Here is a 22,635-nt window from a genome sequence, read left to right on the forward strand (position 1 = left end):
AGCGAGGATTATTATAATATTGGAATAAAGAGTAATTGCTACAAACTAATGATTAATGATATTCATATATAATCATATCTAAGATCTACATCTGGTATAACTATTCTTGTTTTATATTTTATTATACTGGAACAGCTCGTGTCCTCAGTCTCTTGCCTTGGCACCTGGGTGGCTTGCTGCCCACACCCTCCCTCCATTCCCATTTTCTTTTTCTGAAACTCTTATTATTACAGTCTGGGAACTCCTAGGCTATCATCTAATTTTCTTGTATTTTTCTGTATTATTTTACATCTCTTTGCTTTTATAACTGACATTCTGGCAATTTCTTCAACTGTCATTTTCAATTAAGTTTTTCATTACTAATATTTTTTATATTCATAAGCTCTATTGTTTTTGAGTGTTCCTTTTTATAGCATTCTATACTTGTTTTATGGATGCAGTATCTATTTTTCTCTGAAGATATTAAAAATAGTTTTTTAGATTCTCTTCTTTACACTATAATCTGTTTCTTACAAGCTGCTTTCTTCATTTGCTTCCACTTGTCTTTCACATTAGCTCCCTTCTTCAAATGAACAGCAAAACTTCGTTTTCTGCTTTTGTTTAAAAGTGGGACACAAAAAAGCTGCATGCCTGGGTGAGGCTTCCTGACTGTGATCCTGCTTGTGGAGGGATGTGGCCAAGCAGTTGGACTGGGGTTCCCTGAAGTCAGTACCTTTGGGTTTATTTTCTTATGCTGATCACATCCCCCAGAGAAGGCTCTTCCAATCTCCTGTCAGGAAGACAAGCACCTAGCTGCCAGTGATCTGGTAGGTGAGTTGAGGAAAAAGGCTGGACTGTCCAAAATTTAAACTACTCATCTCCTCTGCTTTCATGACAGCAGCTCACCCTCAGCAAGGTCTGCGTCTTCCCTAGTCCAGAGGCCCTCTGTTTCATCCTCGCCAAATAACAAACCTCCAGTCTTGGGCCAGCACTGAGGGGGCTAAGGAGCTCTAACTGCTTCTGAAACAGACTTTAAACCACTTCTGTGTTTAGCTTCACCTCCACTTCCAGAGGTTCCTGCAGTTGGCAATTACCAAGCCTTACGAGATTCTGAGCTACTAATCAGGTTGCTTCTCCAATTCCCACTGCCAGCCTAGGATTTAGCTTCCTCAGGTTTGCTAAGTTTACTAAATGTCTGTCTGCATTCTCATTTTCCAAAACTGGTAGCTGTTAAGCATCTCCCATTTTCTCATTTCTGTGGGTTTGCCTTTTTATAATAAAAACTCTGCTATCAATTTAGTGGCATTTCAAGGGAAAGGGAGCTAAATGAGTATGTTGAATCTCCCATGTTTAAACAGATGGGAGATTAAAATTTAACCATGTTTAATATAAATAAGAATTTATATACATATGTTATATTGACCCATTTACCATGTACTGGTAATACGGACTTCTGCTTGAATCAATTTCAATAAATATATATATAAACATAACTGTTCCCGACTTCAGCTAAAAGTGGAAAGAAGGCTATCTGGGCATGTCTAGAATGAGGTTATCTGGGTATGTCTAGAATGAGGCTATCTGGGCATGTCTAGAATGAGGCTATTTGGGCATGTCTAGAATAAGTATGTGTATGTTAAGTGTTTTATGAGTCTGTGTATTTTTGTGTACTGAAGCTTGGAGAAGGGGCTTCTGCAGCTTTTTAAAACAGGAAGAGCAGCCACAGTATGTTTCAGAATTCTCAAGACAGAGGAAGACATTTAGAGTATTGTATTAGATTCATATGGCCACTAAAATATTATTGTATATTATTTCTGAAAAAGGTGGTTCAGAAGATATTATAAAAATTTAGCTTGAAAAATAAATCTGTACATATTTGTTCTCTTCCATCTTTTTTTTTTTTTTTTTTTAAAAAGATAATGGGCAAGGCCAGGCACAGTGGCTCACGCTTGTAATCCCAGCACTTTGGGAGGGTGAGGTGGGGGGGATCACAAGGTCAGGAGATGGAGACCATCCTGGCTAACATGGTGAAACCCTGTCCCTACTAAAATGTGAAAAAAAAATAATAACCGGGCATGGTGGCGGGCGCCTGTAGTCCCAGCTACTCAGGAGGCTGAGGCAGGAGAATGGTGTGAACCCGGGAGGCGGAGCTTGCAGTGAGCCGAGATCGCACCACTGCACTCCAGCCTGGGCAACAAGAGTGAGACTCAGTCTCAAAAAAAAAAAGAAAGAAAAAAAAAGATAATGGGCAAGTAAAGAGGTTTCAATTGTTGTTCTGCAGGCTTCCTTGTAAAAGATGAGATGTCAAAACACAGGAAGAAAATGTTTGACAAGACATGATAAAATAAAATGCCTTAAAATAAAAGTTAATAGGAAGGCAGAAAAGACCCAAATGCATCTATAGTATCAGTTCCTCCAGATGACAAGAAAATCCATCATAAAAAAGGCCTCATGATGGAAGAAAAGCCCGGGTAAGTATGTAAAAAATAATAGGTCAGAAATATTATTTATGTCCTAAAATGTTTATAAGCTAATGCATGGAATGCAGGAATCAAACATATTTTTTACTCCTGAATGAAAAGAGGTAAACAATTTCTACAGTTACCTTTGAGATTAGGTGGGTTGAGATCCACGAGCGTCACAGTAATATAAAAATAAATATTTTAAAAAATGGGATCCAATGAGCCCATAAACCTGAGGGCAGAAGTACAGTGGGAAGCATTTAGATAAAAAATTAGCATTATTGGCCAGGCACAGTGGCTCACGCCTGTAATCCCAGCACTTTGGGAGGCCAAGGCGGGTGGATCACGAGGTCAGGGAGTTCAAGACTAGCCTGGCCAGCATGGTGAAACCCCATCTCTACTAAAAATAGAAAAATTAGCCGGGCATGGTGGCAGGCACCTGTAATCCCAGCTACTCGGTAGGCTGAAGCAGAGAACTGCTTGAACCTAGGAGGTTGAGGCTGCAGTGAGCCGAGATCACACCACTGCACTCCAGCCTGGGCAACAGAGTGACACTCTGTCTCAAAAAAAAAAAAAAAATTAGGATTATCATTGTGAGTTTGGCCTACGAGATTACTGAGCCACACTAAGGCTGTGGATGAGGCTGTTTTCCACTACGGTCTGATCCTATACCATCTGTAAGGTACACTGCTAAATGCAAGAGAGAAAAATAAAAATGAGATAAAAGAAGAGGAAAACATATTAGATGAGAGCAGCCAAGACAGCTTGGATAGTAAATCCTACCCCTGCCACTTGCTAACCTTAGGGTGAAAAGTCACTTAGCCTTGCTAAGCTCAGTTTCCTCATGTGTAAGAAAGATATAACAATGACAAAACCTGCATCTTGGCATGGTTGCAGGAACTAAATGAGGTAATTCCCATAGAGCACTTAGACATAAAAGTATTCAAACTATGTCAGCTCTCCTCATGGTAAAGTAGGTACTTTATTTTAAAATACGGCAATATGAAGCTTCAAGTTAAAACTAATCACACCCAAATTGGAGGAGATCATGGAAGGTCTCTGCAATGTGCTTTGAAATTCACCAATCTTTTTCCTTCCTGTGGGAAACAAAGCCCCACCAAGACACCTCCTACTTCATGAAGTCTTCCTGGACCATAAAGGTGATTTCTTTTCTTACCCTCTTTTCAACTCCTACTTTTAGAGTATTTATCACAGACTATTATTAAATATTTCTATGCAACCATGTCTCCTCCAACCTAGAAGAAAAGATTCTTGCCACTGTACCTATTCATCTTCATATGTTCTTCAATACCACCCACAGAGCTTTATGGGGACAAGAAAGGACAAACAGGCCACCAGGGGAACTTGAAGGACTGAATGCTGATAATATGCTGGGTCCAAATAATTTCACCCATCTGAGAAAAGTCTCGGCAGATTAAGAGAAGGTTGTAGTTTTAGTCCTACTGAAGTTCCAGTTCGTGGAGGATGTGTGGAGAGAGACAGAAAGAGTGGATGAGAAAGGAAAAAAAAGTTGGCTAAGTAATGATGCTGGGGGAAACTCGAATAGTAAAAATAATATTGATGACAGTGCTGAAAATTATAGGCTTGAAGGTACTGGCAGACAAGTCATTCTTTTGTTGTAGTCGCTGTCAGTTTTTACTAAATGGTTCTCTTGTATTAATTGGCCATCTGATCATTTTATTCTACATAGAAAAAGTCTAAAATATAACTGAAAACTAGAGTCCTATTAGCAGGCAAGCTGGGATGAATAGTGTCCCTCCAAAACTCATGTCCACCAAGAACCTGTGACTGTGACCTCATCTGGAAATGGGGCCTCTGCCAGGGTAATCAAGTTAAGATGAGGTCATCCTGGATGAGGGTGGACCCTACATGCAATAACTATTGTCCCTATCAGGAAAGACAGACACACATTCACAGGAGGGAGGATAGCCAGGTGATAAGGAAGACAGGGATGGAGCGATGCCTAAATGCACTAAGGATGGCAGGCCACCACCAGAGGCTGGAAGAGGCCAGGAAGGATGCCTCCCTAGAGCCCTGAGAGAAAGTGTTGTCCTGCTGACACCTTAATTTTAGACTTCTGTCCTCAAGAACTGTGAGAGAGAGAGTTCTATTGTTTTAGGCCACTTAGTTTGTGGTACTTGGTTACAGCAGCCCTAGGAAATGAATACAGCATGTAAATAAAGTGCTTTTTCTTTCATTTTCTACTTTCATTATTTAAACAAATACTAACAGAGCACCTACCATATGCTAGGCACACTGTACTAGGTGCTGGGGTTATATTTCATATTATGTTCTCTCAGATATCATGTCCTTTGCCGGGACATGGATGGAGTTGGAAGCCATTATCCTCAGCAAACTAATGCAAGAACAGAAAACCAAATACTGCATGTTCTCACTTATAAGTGGGAGCTGAATAATGAGACTACACGGGTACACGAGGAGGAATAAAACATAGTGCGGCCTGTCAGCAAGGGGTGGAGGTGGGAGGGAGAGCATCAGGTGGGGCCTGTCAGCGAGGGGTGGAGGTGGGAGGGAGGGAGAGCATCAGGAAGAATAGCCAATGGGTGCTAAGGCTTAATACCTAGGTGATGGGATGATCTATGCAGCAAACCACCATGGCACGGCACATATTTACCTATGTAACAAATCTGCACGTCCTGCACATGTGTACCCCTGAACTTAAAATAAAAGTTGAAGAAAAAAAAGTGTTGACTCCCCCCAAAAAAACAGCAATTTTTATTTTTTCCCATTTATTCCACATTAATTTTTTTGTACATATTTTCTAAGGAACATATTTCAAAATCTATGGGTCTAAGATTCTTAGATGTAAATCTCTTACTCCTTTCAAAGGTTAATAGAAAATTTAGGTTCAGAAAGGGTATAGCTACGAGATGACAAGGAGATACATTTAAAGCACCTAATTTAAGAAAAAAATTATTACTCAGTCAAAAGTTTAACTTTTTATTAATAAATAATAAAACCTAGAGACACCCTAATAATCTTGGGGCAAAGTCATCTTTTTTTCATGCTAGAAGAAAAGAATCGTACACAGCAGGTGTTGGTTAAACTGAATTCTGCTGCTGTTTCCCACGAACTCTCAAAGTGATACCACAAATCTCTCTATTAACACCATGTGGCAAACAAGCAGCTATAATTAGGTGTTAGTCCATTTTCCATGCAACCATGTCCCAACATTGATCATTTAATTACTTTAATTGATCATTTATGTATTTGAAAAGCACTTCATACTTACTGATACAGACAATAACATTTTTACTGAAGTATCTATTTAAAATTTAAAAAGTATTTTTGCAATCAAGAAAACAAACAGACCTCCAAAACCTCCAATGCGATAGAATTTTAATGTAATTTTAAGTGATCATATGAATATCTTATGTCACCTTGAATGCTAAAAGAAATGGATCTTACTTTTTAATTTCAAAATAACAAGTTAGCTTTAGCCACTCACACTATACAGGTCCCTTGTTTCTTCTTTCATTTTAGGGATCTCAAGAAGGAGGGCCCAGACTTCACCTCTGAGCTGGAGTGGTATTCCTTTGTAAATTCGCCTATGAAACTTATTAAAAGAAAAAGAAACTGAAGGTTACAAACTGAAAAAAACTTAGACTAGTCTCTACGGTTAATCTTGCTAATATTTGTTAGCATTGTATTTTCAAAGCATCTATGGCAATTAATTAATACATTTCAACATGGCACATGGAGATACTGTCATCTCTATTTTTAAGATTCTAACAGGGAGACACAGAGACAAAGAAGGAGAGAGTATAACAAGAAATTGTTAAGAATGCCCAATGCATTAGCATGTTCAGGCCATTACGGAAGGGTCCCTTAAGTGGCACGAAAGCAGTCAGTGCTCTTTTTAAAGGTGTGAACATCTGATTTACACATTCCCTGATGGTATAATTAACTTCTTACACACTTTCTTCCTTTTATCCCACACACCTAAAAGATGCTCCAAACAGCAAAAAGGTTGCCTTGTCCCCAAAATATCCTCATGGATTGTAGAGTGCTAACTCCTAATCTCTTTCCTGCCACCTTCTCACTGGTCTCTCAGAAGATACCAAGTTTTGCCTCATCTATCTGAAAACTCCAGTTAATCCTACTGGCAATCTTCAGTGTTCTCTCTTTCTCACTCTCATTTCCCCTCCCCTGCCCTTTCTCCTTCTTTTCTCTCCTCTTTTCAGTTCTTGCTATTTCTTCAGGAAAACTTTTTTCTTTTTCTTAAATGACATTGATGCTATCTGATAAGACAAAAACAACGATAAATCTTCATCAAGGGAAGACAACACTTTTGAATGAAATTAGGCATGAAACATTGGTATCATCGGCCGGGCGCAGTGGCTCACGCCTGTAATCCCAGCACTTTGGGAGGCTGAGGTGGGCGGATCACAAGGTCAGGAGATCGAGACCATCCTGGCTAACACAGTGAAACTCCGTCTCTACTAAAAATACAAAAAAATTAGCCGGGCGTGGTGGTGGGTGCCTGTAGTCCCAGCTACTCGGGAGGCTGAGGCAGGAGAATGGCGTGAACCCGGGAGGTGGAGCTTGCAGTGAGCCGAGATTGCGCCACTGCACTCCATCCTGGGCGACAGAGTGAGGAGACTCCATCTCAAAAAACAAAAAAGAAAAGAAAAGAAAAGAAAAGAAACATTTGTATCATCAACTCCCTCCATCCTTGAAAGTGTACTGCTATTGCCCTAAGAATCTTAACTTCAATACACCTCCTCTGTCTTCTTGTAATTAATTTTTTCCTCAAGTCTAATTACTCAAAATAACATAAAACCTATTACGGTCATCATAATGTTGTGCATAACACTTTGAAACTTAAAAATAAATGTCCAAACAGGGAAATAATTAAATAAATTATAGCAGAAGCCCTTCAGGTAAGAACTAGTACTATTATCATCGTAATATACTTGAATGTTATGGTTCAGAAAATAAGATGCCAGTTCTAATAATTGAAATATTGAAGAGCTACAATAAGCAGTACACAAGGCTTTAACTATTACACTACTGAGACTTTTTTAAACTAAAGCTTTAGTGACTAAGTCATAAAGCAGCTTTAAGAAACTTTGATCATGTGCTTGAAGGTGAGTGACAAAGTCGAACAACTTTTATTATAAAACAGTGAATACTGTAAGGTTGATTCAAATAATGACTTACGAAATTTGTTTTGTTCTTTCGGTATAAATATAGTATGCCTCAAATTTGAAATTTCAGTAGATAGTGACTACAGTCATAGAAATTTTAATCCCATGCGATCACTTTAACTGGAGGAATATGTACAGAAAGGCTTCATGTTGACGATAAAACTAGACTGGCAACATTTGCAACATGCTCGACAAACTGAGTGTGGTTAAAAACAAGTGAATTTAAGACTTGTTTTCCCAAAGGAAGTTATGATCTATACCACTTCACAATTACAGTAAACTGTGATTTTAAAGTAATATTATCCACAAAAAGTCACTTCAAATTATCTTCTAAATTTCTAGAGTAAAGATGTCGTACTGCAGACAACTGATTTGAGTAACAGAAAGTGTAGAAATCACTGCAAATGCTAAAAGTAAAATTTTAATAGGAAAGCGTAATATGACTGACTTCAGTGGACCCGAACAAGTAAAATAATGACATTTTTAATGAGTAACATAAGCGCTCTGACACTTATTTCTTAAGCTATATTACTTGAAAGGCTTCAGACATTATTTTGTTGCTGTTGCTCAATTCTGTACTCAATAATTGTACATATGTTACTGTACATCATTTATCTTAAAGTTAAATCTACATTTAGGGGAAAAAAACTCCATCAAATTGCTGTGATTACATTAAAAAGTAGGAAATTTGGGGGTGGAAATAAAAAATTAATGGTCCCCATACTAGTACAGAGCTAAAATTAAAAATCAGGTACATATGGGAAAGGTTAAGAAAGAAACATTGATACAGTGTCATTATCATCATCCATGGCAACAATTAACCCAAATTACTGAGCATTTACCATGCACAGGAAACTATTTTAAGAAACTATTTAACAACTATTAGAAACTATTTAACAACTATTTAAATAAGAAACTATTTAGTTAAACTGTTTTATTTTATCTCTTCCCTTCAAGCTATTTATGGATATTTACCTCATTTAATTATACCAACAATTCTATAACTTTAATTATGCCAACAACTCAATTTTACCAATGTAGAAAGTGAATCACAAAGAGGTTAAATAACTTGCCCAAAAGCAAGCACAAGATGTTATAAAAGAAGACTGATTTTACAGTTCGTAAAAAACAATGACCACGGCCCATGGTTTTGCCCAGCTGGACTTACTAAAATACATGGAATAGCGAACAGGAAAGTATCAAGGAAGCTCAAGAGCAGAAAGCACTAAAATAATGATAATATAATTACACCAAAAACTCAAAAGGAATATAAAAACGATGTCTTTGGAATCCAAGCAGTAGGAGGTGACAAAACAAAACATGGACACAAAATCACATAGAGCAGAAAAAGAATTAAATTATAAGACCCTAAAATAAAAATTTTCTAATTATGCTGTTTTTCAAATACTTGTACTGTTACATGACAGACTAACTTATTACAGTTACACATCTTTCTTCACAAATTTTCAACTATCATAGAAGTTTTACAAACTTTATAAAACAAAGTAGGAATTACCTCCAAACACAACAGTTTGGATGAAATTTGCTTATTCCCCAGAACAATAGTCCAGTTTACAGTTGTTGATAATCCTTCAACTGACAAAGTGGCATTTCATCTTTTCTACGTCAGCCCCAAAATGTAGGTTCAGCGGGTGGTTTCCACTTAAAATGTAAGTAAAACAAGATACAGAAGAAAAGTATCTGCCCTAGGTCAAAATGTTCCACCTTCTTACTACAAATTCGGGGACTTTCTGCCAAATCACACTGTCTTCTAAAAATTACCGCTTTATTAAAGTGGCAGAATTTATCAGTAAAAAGTGATAGCTGGTTGTCCTCAACTCATAAACGAACATCATTCATTCATTCTAAAATGATAACTTGTAATGAATGCCTGCTTTGTGGCCAACGCTTATGAGGTCCTGTGGCTACAAACATGAAAAAGATATGTGGAGCTCACAGTGTACTGGGAAGAGAAATACGTAAGCTGATAATGATAACTTAAACAGAGAATCCTTTATCATAAAATACAGTCACACACATGAACTGCTAACAGTGCTGAGCATCACACCCTGACAGGGGAGGTGGTGGTACAGACAGACTCCCCAGTGAGCCAGACTGGTAAAAGAAGGATGGTGGGCACCACACTGTCTGGATCTGTGAGAGAAGCGATCAGGGAGTGGCTACCCCTTCTACAAAAGGATACATACAATTCTAAGAGAGAACTAGAAAAGGGTTAGGGACAAAGTTGCTGGGGTGAGCACCATGCATCTGCTGTGAGGGTCACTTCTTATGGGTCCAACACAGGGACTGTCATCCTGAGCTTATCTTAGAGATAACAGAAGAAAGGAGGAACTAATCCTGTGTGAGAGATGGAAAAGATTTCCTTTAGAGAAAATGACAATAAACTCAATACTGAATAGGAATGTGCCAGGAAGGGAAAAGTGGGGGTGGAAGCAGGGATATGGATAATGATGAGTCCAACAGTAATAATAACAATAGTTAAAGAACACTTTCTGATTATTTATTATGAGCTGACACTATGCTATGTGTTTCTAAATTAATTTATTCATTGTAATATTACCTCATCCCTAAAAAGGTACGTACTATTATTAACATATCCATTTCACAAATGAAAAAATTAGGACATAGAAAGGTTAGGTAACTAGCTCAAAAGAAACTGTGTTATAAGAACTCAAATTCAGTCTGAATCTGACTTCAGAATCCATACTCTTAACAACCATGATAAAGAACTTCTACATATTGAATTGTAACATTTCAGTATTCCAATTTTAAAAGTATCACCTTTAAGATTCTTCTACAAATTTGTTTCATAGATATGATACATAAAATCTTTAAAAAGTCTACAGTAGTCCCACAGAAACATTTAAAAATCTATTGACTTAAAAAAAAAATCCAACAAATGACTAATGTTTTCAGTACCTTTTTCTAAACCTTGGTGATTCAAACAGTGACAAGTGTGCAATCCACATCATTATGACTGCCAGTGAGTAAACTTTTCAGCCCAGCAAGTCTGGCTGAGTTTTGCGTGAGTGTGTGCCATGAAACAGAGGCTCACTCAAGCTGCTTATGCCTTTTACTGCCTCTCCATTTTCTCTAATCATCCCTGCTCCACTGGCTCCTTTGTTTCTGCCTTCAAACAGCAACAGGTCTCCCAAATCTGCATCTAAAAAAGTTTTAAACCATCCACAAGGCCCTACTGTGTTTTATAACTACATTCTAGTTCCCTGACAGACACCAAAAGGGAAAACTGGCATAAAAGATGGCACAGTTAAATGAGCTCTAAGTCTGGACATTCTTTTGCTTGTTGCTAACAAGCTGTGTGACCTTAAGAAATTTATTTCTAAGCAATATGCCTCCATTTTCCAGTCAGTTAAGTTAAAAAAAAAAATGGCTAATATGGTCTGAAAGGTCCATTCAATTATTTGACCAACAAAAAAATATGTGTATTTGTAGAAGGCACTTTGCTGTGACATAGCTTAGACACAAGTATATCATGACCAGTTAAATCACAATGGTCTCCACTTAACAGAGATAACTTCACTTCATAGACTATATTTTTAAAATACAGGCTGGGCACAGTGGCTCATGTCTGTAATCCCAATGCTTTTGGAGGCTGAGGCAGGAGAATCATCTGACTCCAGGAATTCGAGACCAGCCTGGGCAACATAGCAAGACCTTGTCTCTAGAAAAAAAAAAAAAAATTTTTTTAATTAGCAGGCATGGTGGTGCTTGCCTACAGTCCCAGCTACTTGGGAAGCTGAGGCAGGACAATCACTTAAGCCCAGGAGTTGCAGGCTGCAGAGAACTATAATTGCACAACTGCACCCCAGCCTGGGCAACAGAGACCGTGTCTCTCAAAAAAACAAAAAAATTTACAATACTACTGTACATAGGGAGGCAGTCACTGTGAGAACAGAGGCAACACAAACAACCTTAACGGAATTTTTTTTTTTTTTTTTTTTCATTAAAGCTTGGGTTCCAAAAATCCAAATATTCCCTACCAGGGCTATATTTTTATTTCAAATATTTTTAGAATTTCTCTGTATTACTATTATATAAGTAAGGAATCTGTGGAGAGAAAACATACTTCTCCTTGAAAGACAAGAAAAAAAAATGCTTGTTTTTTTACTTGAATGCAATTTAAAACTAGGTGTGAATTGAAAGCAGTAATTCTTTTAGAAGGTTCATTCTGTTTCACACCAAATTGGGCCATATATATCATCAAATGATTCTAGCATTACAGTTATCAGAGAGTGCTTCAAAATTATACTTCAAAGAAATGGCACTGCTAAAATCTCTCTTAATGTGAACTGCATTAGCCAGAGTTGCTGTCAGAATAATAGCCTAGTAGAATTGCTCGTTTTTAGAGAGGCTTACATACTTTCATAGGCATATGTATACCAAAGAATAACATAAAGCCATATAATTCTACAAATATTTTATTAGAATGAATGTGAGATTAAAGGATAGGTGCAATGCATTGAAATCTACCCTGTAATTACCACTTGAGCAATCTTTCCACAAAGATGTAAAGTAGTCGTCAAATGTAGGCCAATCTGAGACTGCAGAATATTAAACAAGAGAATAGATGTTGTAACTAATATTCTACTTTGAACTGTGTCCTCTTAAAAACATCTTGAGTTCTAAACCTAATGCTAAAACAGACAGTTAATAAAATCAACAACCCCAAATGAACTCACCCCTGATGAAAATAAAGTAATATAAGAGCCTGACTAAGGATATTTAGTATGCTCAAAAAGAAAAAGCTCATTAGCTCTGTAAGACACCCACGTCAAAAAGATTCCCATGGTTAAGTAAGTTTCATGTGATTTAAGATCCCTCTTAAAAATTCATACCTCATATTAAAGACTAAATAATCCTACAGTAAAGAAAGAAATCTTGCTTACTTTTGTTTAGCTCAGGTTTTCCCAACTTTATTTAACCAGAGAGCCCTTTCCTCATTTAATAATAAGCAACACATACTGACTGCATACTAAGTGCCTGGCACTATTCTATGCTTTACATCAACTAACTTATTTAATCCTCACAACAAGCCTAATGGGGTAGGTAGTACAGCAGAAAAAAGTTAAATGCCTTTCCCAAGGTCATGTGGCTAGTAAGTGGCAGAGCTGGCGTTTGACCTATGATAGTCTGCCTCTAGAATCTGCCTCTTCACCATCAGGCTATACTACTGCTTCTGTGGACTAGTAGAACCCAAGAAACTCATGCTCCCTGGAATTCTTATCGGCAAATGTTTACATAAGACAATCTGTATCTATACAAAACGGGAAAAGAAAGGATTACACTGAAAAAAGTGTGAGGAATGGACAAAACTCCCAACAGTTAACTCAGTTGTGTTTTGCTAGTAGGACTAAGTAAGATTTCTTTTTTTCCTTTAAAATGTTTTTATTGTTCAGCCTTCCTTCAAGAAATTAATAGGGGTAGTTAACATTTACTGAATGCTTATTCTATGTAAGGTACAATGCTAAGTGCTTTACATGCATTAAATCATGAAATCTTTGTCCCTTTGAAATGGGCCACTATTATCTCCATTCTGCAGATGAGGAAACTGAGGCTTAGATGTCAGTGGTTCTCAAAATACGGCCCATGAAACCAAAACGATTTTCATAATAAAACTATTTCTTTTTACAGTGCTGACTTTTGCACCCATCATAAAAAAGCTATGGCAAAACTTTTGCACTGATGATAGAAAAGCTATGGTGGTAAAACTACTGGCTCTTGGCACTAATCAAGGCAGCAGTAGTGCTGTACTGTGGAATCAGTGATTCCTCACTCTGTGTTTTAAAAAGTCAGTTTAACTTAAGAATGCCCTCGACGAAGCAGTAAAAAGTGTTAACTTGATTAAATGTCAACCTTTGATAGAGGTCTTATTAACATAACGAGTAGTGATGAAACGGGAAGTGCATACGGAGCTCTGTGCTGTACAACCAAGTGCAATGATTGTCTCGAGAAAAAGCGCTTATGATGAAATTCTTTGAATCATGAACATTTTCACAAACCACTGTTACTACTTGAAAGAATAAGCAACTGCCACTCAAGCACTGGGTATTTGGCAGACATTTTCTCAAAAATATCTTAAATGAGCCTGTCACTTGAAGGAAGATAACTGATACAGTATTTATTGCCACTGATGATATCTGACCTTTCAAATAAAACTTACAGCTTTGGAAAACTTCTACCACCAGGAGCTTGACATCTTCTCACTGTTTAAAGACTTTTCTGATGAGACGCATGGTGATATTAATATATGTATGTATTTTTCTCTAATTAACTTAGCACAAACTCAACGCAAGGCAAAAACATTAACGGGGAGGTTTTCTAGAAGCTTTTGAAAAAGGAGATTACTCCTGCTTGAGGGAATGCTTTCAAAGGCCAGCCCTCTCTCCTTCTGAGCAGTATGACCAGTGGATATAAAGCCCAGAACTGCTCCAGTGATTCTGACCTCAAAGGGAAGCCAACCTCAAGATGGGGCTGACAGTGCAGAAGGCAGAGAAGAGATGGAAGAAACTATGGCACAGGCAACTTCATTAAGCAGCTGAATTAAATCACTCCTGAAACCCATCCCACCTCTGAACCATCCAATACAGACTTAAATGTTGAAACCAACCTGAATCGGGTATTATGTTACTTACAATATAAAAACTCCTAATTCGAGGCATACTGCTAAATTAAACCAAAATTTTAAACCAAATATGAATGTAACACTCTTATAATTAAAGAAGAACTTCTACTAGGAAAATCCACATTGAGTTTATATAGTTTCATATGGAAATAACATGATTTTAAATTACCTTTTCAGTGTTCTTGTATTTTTCCCATCCTTTCAGCATTTTCAGCCATTTGGTAGTTCTTTCAATTTCCAGGTGCTTTTGCTAAAATAAAATTGAAATTCATTGTTATTGTTGTTCGTTTCTTTACTTATGAGTTATAAAAAACTTCAAAGAAAATGCTGCTAAAAAAAGAACTAAAAAAGTTATGCTACATTAGCAGATATCCCAACTTGTAAAAAGTTGGATAATATCAGAACTGTATCAATACTAGTCCATAGCTAAAGTTAAGATTAACAGGAAATGCTCTACCTAGGTAAAAAGATAAAGATATTATTTAAATTTTCCAAGACTTTAAAAGTAACCAAAATATTGTGTATTCTACAAATTTAAACAAAATTTTTAAAAATATTTTGAAATATTTTACAAAGCAACAAAAACACTACTTCGAAATTTAATTCTCTTCTTTCTTATTTTACTGAATTCTAGTATATTGCTGTTTTTAGCTAGAGTTTTTTAAAGTAAAAGTGGCTGTTTATTTATTTAATGGAAAGATTAATGCATAAGTAGCCTTATGCTAGAGGAAAACTATTAAAAAAAAAAAAAATAAATAACTACTAGTTGCTGCCCTAAGGAAATGTGAGCAGGTGCTAAGGACAATGGACAAGGAACACACTGCGCTGTGGCAGGCACTGGCATAGGCAGGAAGGGCCACAGCAGAAGGGGCAGTCAAATCCACCTACACATGCCAGAGAAAATGATCCCAAAATGAGGAACAGAGAGATTATTAGGGTTTGTTTTTTTTTTAATCAAATGCAATGTGGGAAAGAATGCTCCAGGAAGCCTTGAGAATGCGTGTATTTCTGAGACAGCAGGGGCTGACGGCAGCTCCAAAGGGTTTACAAAAAAGCATCAGGACACCAGGCTGCAAAAGTTGGGAGAAGTCTCTTGCGTGCCCACTCAAGTGAAATTCAGGGGCAAGGCTGCGGAATGGGGAAAGTGAGACGGAAAATGCTCGCTCTTCACTGCTTTGTTTTCCAGGAGAAGGAATATTTTTTCCTAAGTACCTGGGCCCATGAGTGTAGTAAGTATATGAATAAAAAGCAATGGAAATACAAGTCTACTGAGAAAAGAAAATCATTCTGAGGATACATTTTCTACTCAAGGATGCATGCTCACTGCAACCCCACGAGGTAGGTATGATTGTCACCATTTTACAATGAGGAAACAGAGGCACAAAGGGCTTAAGGGACTTGTCCCAAGTCACCCCTCTCGTAAGTGGTAGAAGACAGATTCAAAGCCAGGCAGCCTGGCTCCAGGACGTACACTCTGAGCCACCACATCTCTGGCTCCCATCCTGTCCTCTGCCCTAGTTCAGGCAATCACCATTCCTGGATGGAAGCAGCAGCTCCTTACTGACTGTCTGCAATCCAGCCTCAAATAGGCAGACATTATGCTGGCAGATGGCATATATGCCTCACCACCACTATTTTTAGACCTAAAAGTACATAAAATTCCAAAGAAAATCCTGAATTTAGGAAAAGTATCTCACCAATGAGAATATTTTCATAGAATTTCAATTTTAGGCATATTCTTAAAACTCTCAAATTACCTAACTCTTTTTAAAATTTTTGATGGGTTTCTCACAATAAAACATGAGCACTCATGAGCAAAAGATATTCTTTTATAATTCACATTTTTCAAAAGGCTAAGTATATTCCTCATTATATTATTAGTGATAAAATGTTGCAGATGGTTCCAGAAATATGTTTAATTTTAAAACTCAGTGGGGCACTGAAATCTAATTAATGTTTCTGCTAAATGTGACTTTAGAGAAGGCCAAGCTGTGAAAAATTAAGATTGATCTAAATTGCCATTTGGTATTTTTTGTTCTTCTGCACTTTCCCCTGACTTCTTCAAAGCATAATCCTTTTTTCCACCAACAGGAAAACACCAAATAATTCAAGCCAACCCAAGAGTATAATAACATACACTTTGCCAGGAACAACCCTGTTGAGATCTAGCAGGTCTCTTGCTATCTTTCATTTTTATGACCATGAATTATCAATGAATCACTTTAGGAAGTAGTCATTTTTTTAAAGGCACACTTTTGCATTCTAATGCTTATCATATATACAGATTATTTTAAATGCTATACATTCCCACACCACAAGAACAAACCACACACATGCACATACAAAAAATTTAAGGATCATTAAGTATGCTTTTCCCTACAGCAAAAAAATAAAATAAAATAATATATATTATACACACACACACACACACACACACACACACACCTCGGGAAGCTATAGGATCCTAAAATTATGTATCAGTATTCAATCAAGTTTAAGTGTTAACTCCACAACGCTGTCCATTCAACAATACCAAACTTGAATGCACAAGAAAGTCTCTTTCCCCCAATCATGATCATAGATGAAATATACTTTCTAACCAAAGATGCAGAAGCTAACTATTCTAGCAACTGTTTTGAAGAAGTAACTGAAAACATATTCATATGTGACAAATGTGAACTTAAATGCCCCCAAAAAATAAGCTAAGGAATGTCATCTTGCCATAGACTCAACCACATTAAGACAAAACTGGAATATAATAGTATATTAGAAACTCCACTTCAAGTTCGACAGAGACTTTAAAGTCGACATATCTGAAACTATTTTCCCAAACATGCTGCTAGTACCCTCCTGTCCCTGACATGAACTAACAGCATCACTACCCACTAAGTCCTCCTTCTCTCTCACTTCCCACCCCCAAATCACACTCTGCTGGGTCCATGTTCTGTCTCCTGCTTCCATCCTGTCCTCTTCCCCAGTTCAGGTAATCAGAGTTCCTGGATGAAAACAGAAGCTCCCTGCTGGGATCCTTGTCTTCACTCCAGCCTCCACACTGCTACCACAACCCTTCACACATGTCCCAGTTTATAATCCTTCAATAGCTACCCATTTTCTAGAAGTAAAGTTCAAATTTCTTAGCAAAGCACACATGAGCAGCCTTTCAGAATGTGGCCCCAATTCACCTTCCAGTTCTACCTCCTGCTACTTCTGTGATCTGGCCACCCTGAACTATTTGTCATTCCCATACACAATGCATTTTCAGCCTTTATGACAAATGTTTCCTATTTGTCTGCCTGTCATGTTTTCTCACCATCATTTGGTAAAATCCTATGCATCCTCTCAAGACCTAGGTCAAATGTCCAACGCCTGGAACCTTTCCCAGATCGCTCCATGTTCCAAGCAAAACCAACTGTTCCCTTAGCATTCCATGGCATGGATTCAAGACCCAGATGACCTGGGTTCAAATCTGAGTTCTGTCCCATACTGTTTCATTTGGGGCAAACTACCTAATCTTTCTGTACCTTAATTGTCTCATCTATAAAATGAGAATTATTTTGATCATTGTTACAGCACCTAACACCTGTGTTCTAGTTGGCCTAAATGCCCAAATTGTATTATCAAAGTATGAACTCCTTGACTATAGAGACTGGATATGTTCATGTTTTTATCACCTAAAACAGTGGTTGTTATACAAGAAAAGTTAAACAAACATTTAAAAATTAAACAGAATTTACATAAGAAAAAACAACTGAACCCTATGAAGGAATTAATAACATTCTGTGGTCTCAAGGTGGAAGGGTGGGAAGTAGAATGAATATGAACAGACAGACTGAAACCAGAATGTTATTTCTGATAGCAATGTGATCACTGTAATACAGAAGTAACCAGAAGTTAATAATATCCCGTATGTGGCAGAATGGTAGAAACGGAATTATTCCATCATGCGGGTAACACTTTTCAAAGTGTTGCCAAAAGGCAGAGCTGCTGATGTTAACAGCCTATATGAAACTGATATTAAATAATTCTGTTGGCTTCATACACAAACATCTTAGTTCTCTCAATTTGTATTTTGAAATATTTCAAACCTACAGAAAAGTTGAGAGAATAGTATGTCACCTACTTACAAATGCTTCATGAGATCCACAGATTATTAACCTTTTGCTAGATTTCATTTATACTATTTAGGTTTTTAGGGGGAACTGATCATTAGACAATCACGACATGAATAGTTCATCCCTAAATATTTCAAGTATGTATTGCCTAAGAATGAAAACACATTATCCTACATGATTACAGTACCATTATACCCAAGAAATTTAAAACTGGTTATTACCTCATAAGCAGCCTATACACCAGATTCCCCACTTGCCCCGAGACTGTTCTTTATAGCTGGTTTTTTCTGTGGTGTGGGCAACTTGGAATCCAATCATGCATTCTGCATTGCCTTTGCTTGCATGTCCCCAAAATGCCTCGGCCTTTGTCTTTGATGACACTGACGTTTTGAAGAGTCTAGGCCACACTATCTGGCTTTGTGTGATTAGCTCCTCTGGATTTCAGCAGGATTATCACCCAGTTATGTTGTCTCTCCCAGCACATCACATCAGATGCACATGATGCCAAGCTGTGCCACGTCCAGCGATGATGCTACAGTTTCATTATTCAGTAAAGGTTAGTATTTGCCCAATTTTTCCATTAATAGAGAAATTCCCTTTTGTAACTAATGAATAATCTATGTGATATACTTTGAGACAGGGCGCATATCATGTTCCTTAACAACTCTACCCAATGGTCTCATCATCCACTGATGATCCCTACCTGAATCAGTTATGACTGTGATGGTGGTAAAATGGTGTTTGGGTTTTTTTTCTATCATTCCTTCTATATTATTAAATGACATTATTAACTTTAGACTTTAAAATGTTTTTCTTTTCTAGCTCCTCCCCTTTCAATATCACTATAATCTAAAGAATTATTTGATTCCATGATTATAATCCATTATCATCATTATTCTTTTTGAATCTCAAACTGTCCCCTAGGAGGTGGGTTAGACTACTTCCCGTCTGAGTGGCAATGTCTCCCCTTCAAATTTGTCCTTTTGATATGCCCTATTTGTCTTTTACCATTTCTTAGTGTTCTGGTACAAAATGATTTTGGCCCACCTTATACTCTCCCTATCCCAACCTGGAATCAGCCATCAGTTCAAGAACCTGTGATTCCCTGTAGTGGAGAGGATGTTCAAAACTAAATTTTGGGCACTGGATGTGCTTCTCACCAACGCATTTTTTAAAATTGTATAGAAGACCCTGACATAAGAAAATTCTACTTCTCTCAGAATGTCAGAGCAACATACAGCCAAGGAAAATAATGCAAAGGCCATCATCTCCACCTCTACTCCCTCTGCTATCTCTCCATTACCTCTACTGGCTAAGAAAATGCTACACTGCTGTATACTTTTCTTCCCATGAGCTTTCTTTCAGGGAAGGGCTAAACTTCTGTTTAAAGTTTATGATATAATACCCTATTGTCTTAAGTTGATGTTGCCTCTAAGTCAGAACTGGCCTCTCCTACTGGGGCAAAGAAGGTGGAAGGATTAAAACTGGAACCAATATCTTCTTTGTTACCTCTCAACCTCCAGTGATCTGAGACTACATTTTCAAACCTGTACAGGACCAGCCGAATAGTAAGTATTCAATAATCACTTGTTGAATCATCTACACAGCTTTGTCTTCTATCTGGTCCAAGGCCCTTCCCACTATTAGCATGGCTGGTAATTCAGATAGTAAAGGCTAGACACACACACAACGCATGGATGGATATTACACAGCCTTCTCTTGTAGAATAAGAAATCTTGGGATTTGCTCAGATTCAAGTCTTCAGATGCTTTAATGGCTCTATTTGAACATTAATGTGTATTGTGATATAATGAGAACTATATGATCTCTGCCCCCAGTTCCCTCCTGAAAGTCGTGGGAACCTCTAATTTATAGCCCTTCACAGGTGATAACCTGAGACTTTCAACTGGCTTCTGACGTGAGAGGCAATCTTATGGAAGTGAGCTCTTAACCTGTGAGGTCCACGCCTACTCTGGTTAGTGTCAGAATTGAGTTAAATTGTAGAGTTAAATTTGGTGTCCACTTGGGGAAAAACCAACACATATCTTGGTAACCAGAAGTATTCTGTGCTGTGTCAAATATGAGAGTAGGAAAAACAGTTTGGTTTTTCCCTAACTTAACAGTTTGTTTTTCATTTCAGTTAGGACTCGTGAGTGAGGACAAAGTTGATGGGAGTCAGGCATGCCTAGACCTCACCAGCAGAGGTCAGAAGAAGACAAGAAGTACAAAAAGAAACGTGTCTGTTTTTACAGAACACCCTGACACTGGAAAATCTATCAGTCATGTATCTTGAATAAGATTTCATACTACATTAAATTAAGATTTTTTTGATATAAATAGGTTCCAATATTCTATACACCATGCAAAAGATTGCACTACATGAAGGGATAGCTGAATCTACGAAAATTCATAGTTTTACATATCTATTCCTCCTTATTAAAATCATCAATAAGCTTAAAGAAACAATATAATCCATTATTAATACTGTTCTCTACAGAGTAGATATAATGTTAGTTTATGTGCTTAAGTGCCTGTTTGGGGGAAACCAAAGCACTTAGTAAACACCAATACTAATCCTCTTAGGAAGCACTGTATACTACTCTCCCTATTTTAAACAGAGAACTGCCTTATGTAAAATAATACACTGGCAAAGCTGGAAGGAAAGCTGTGATTACCCGACTATGCACTAGTGTACAAGTCTTCCCCAATGGAAATAAGAGCATGCTTCAAGTGTATGCTCTATAAAGACTGCAGACCAGCAAGGCTATCATTTCTAGACTTTATTCCATTTTTAAAATGTAAATTTTTTTAATTCATTTCCTGGAAATGGTAAAACTTGGCTACTAGGATTAGGCAGTCACCATTGAACATAAGAACTTAACTCAAACCTGAAGAACTTGGGGGAAATCCTGATAAACTAAGAGGTTTCCAGCCTTAGGCTGTTTTGCATGTGGCTAAGTTCTCATTCCACTTTAAAGAAACCAAAACTGTAAAAGGCAAGTCATGCAATATGAGTGCAGTTTCCGTACAAAAGGCCTTAGGGAAACCCAATCAACAGCCTCTGAATCCTGTCCCCACCCCCAAATAAAAGACTGACAAGTGAATATAAAGTTATATCTTATTTTAAAATAAATTACTAAGGTACGCATAGATCATTTTTTAGTGATTCCCCATTAAATTAAACTTTCTGGAGAAAACAATCAATTAATTATAAGCCTAATTGCACTAAGAGGTCATTTACTGTATAGGCACATCTCTTAAAAAACTAATAAAAAATGTTGAAAAACAATATTCCTCAAGCATGCATCCTCCTGTGTCTGATATTTCTTCTTTTCTTCACCGCCCCATTTATTGAATCATTTAAATCACCGGTCTGAAGACTTTCAAACTTTCTAGACCAGGAAATCACAAAATGGGGAGGGGAGTGTTGGAGAGAGAAGTCAACACTGGACTGCCAGATTTTTATTTTGCCAAATGTGGATATCTTTCATTAAAGATATCTTCCAACTCTTCCTGATTTCTCAAATAAATGACACTGTAACACTTGAAGGGACAATCTCTGCCTGTCTTTACGTCAATATATTTAGTTTTACAAAGAATCTATTACATTAATTCAGCCCAAAAGAGAGATCATAATCAGAGGGTGGGAACAAATCCTTATGTTCCCATTCAAGGTGGACTGCCACAAACTTCACAGGGGCAGCATTTACCAAGTTCTCACCGTTACTCATTATTTCCTTCTCAGTCATTCCTCAGCTACAAAGAATCTGCCTTTCCCCTCCACCTGCACTACCACTGCATTTCACATATACTATGGCCCCACCAAGCCACCAGTCATCTCCTACCTGTTGTCATACTTGACCTTCCTGTAGTCACTGGATGTGAGCTTCTCCAAGGCAGAAACTATGTCTTATTTAATCCTAGCATTCTATGCAGAACTAGGCCAGTGCTTGATACATAGTTGCTATTCAATTATGTAGATATTAAAACAAAGATATTGATTTGCTGAAACCTCTAGGTTATGATACTGAGAGAGAACCAGGCAGTCACAAGAGAATTCAACTGCAGGTCTGCCTATAGGGTTCTCTATATACATAAAATGGCAATTTCATCTACATCTTAAGGTTTTGCTACAGTTTTGATGTTCAGAAAAGTTTGATCCCAGGAAGATTTTCTAAAATATTTTTCAAATTCCAATTCCAATTTCACCTTCATTACCTGAAATT

At 37.4% G+C, this 22,635-nt stretch overlaps 1 protein-coding gene across 4 annotated transcripts in view; it reads right to left on the bottom strand.

Annotated features, from left to right (window-relative positions):
• Nucleotides 1-22,635, bottom strand: part of USP6NL (USP6 N-terminal like) — a 151,100-nt gene that overhangs the window by 36,600 nt on the left and 91,865 nt on the right. For all 4 annotated transcript variants that reach the window (XM_054435474.2, XM_054435477.2, XM_063669550.1 and 1 more), the window contains 2 exons: nt 14,467-14,547; nt 5,932-6,039 (listed from right to left, as the gene is read on the bottom strand). In XM_054435474.2, the coding sequence (XP_054291449.1) occupies nt 5,932-6,039; nt 14,467-14,547 (189 nt within the window). The remainder of the gene's footprint in view (nt 1-5,931; nt 6,040-14,466; nt 14,548-22,635) is intronic.

This window comes from Pongo pygmaeus, chromosome 8 (genome assembly GCF_028885625.2).
Source record: "Pongo pygmaeus isolate AG05252 chromosome 8, NHGRI_mPonPyg2-v2.0_pri, whole genome shotgun sequence".
Lineage (NCBI taxonomy): Eukaryota > Metazoa > Chordata > Mammalia > Primates > Hominidae > Pongo > Pongo pygmaeus.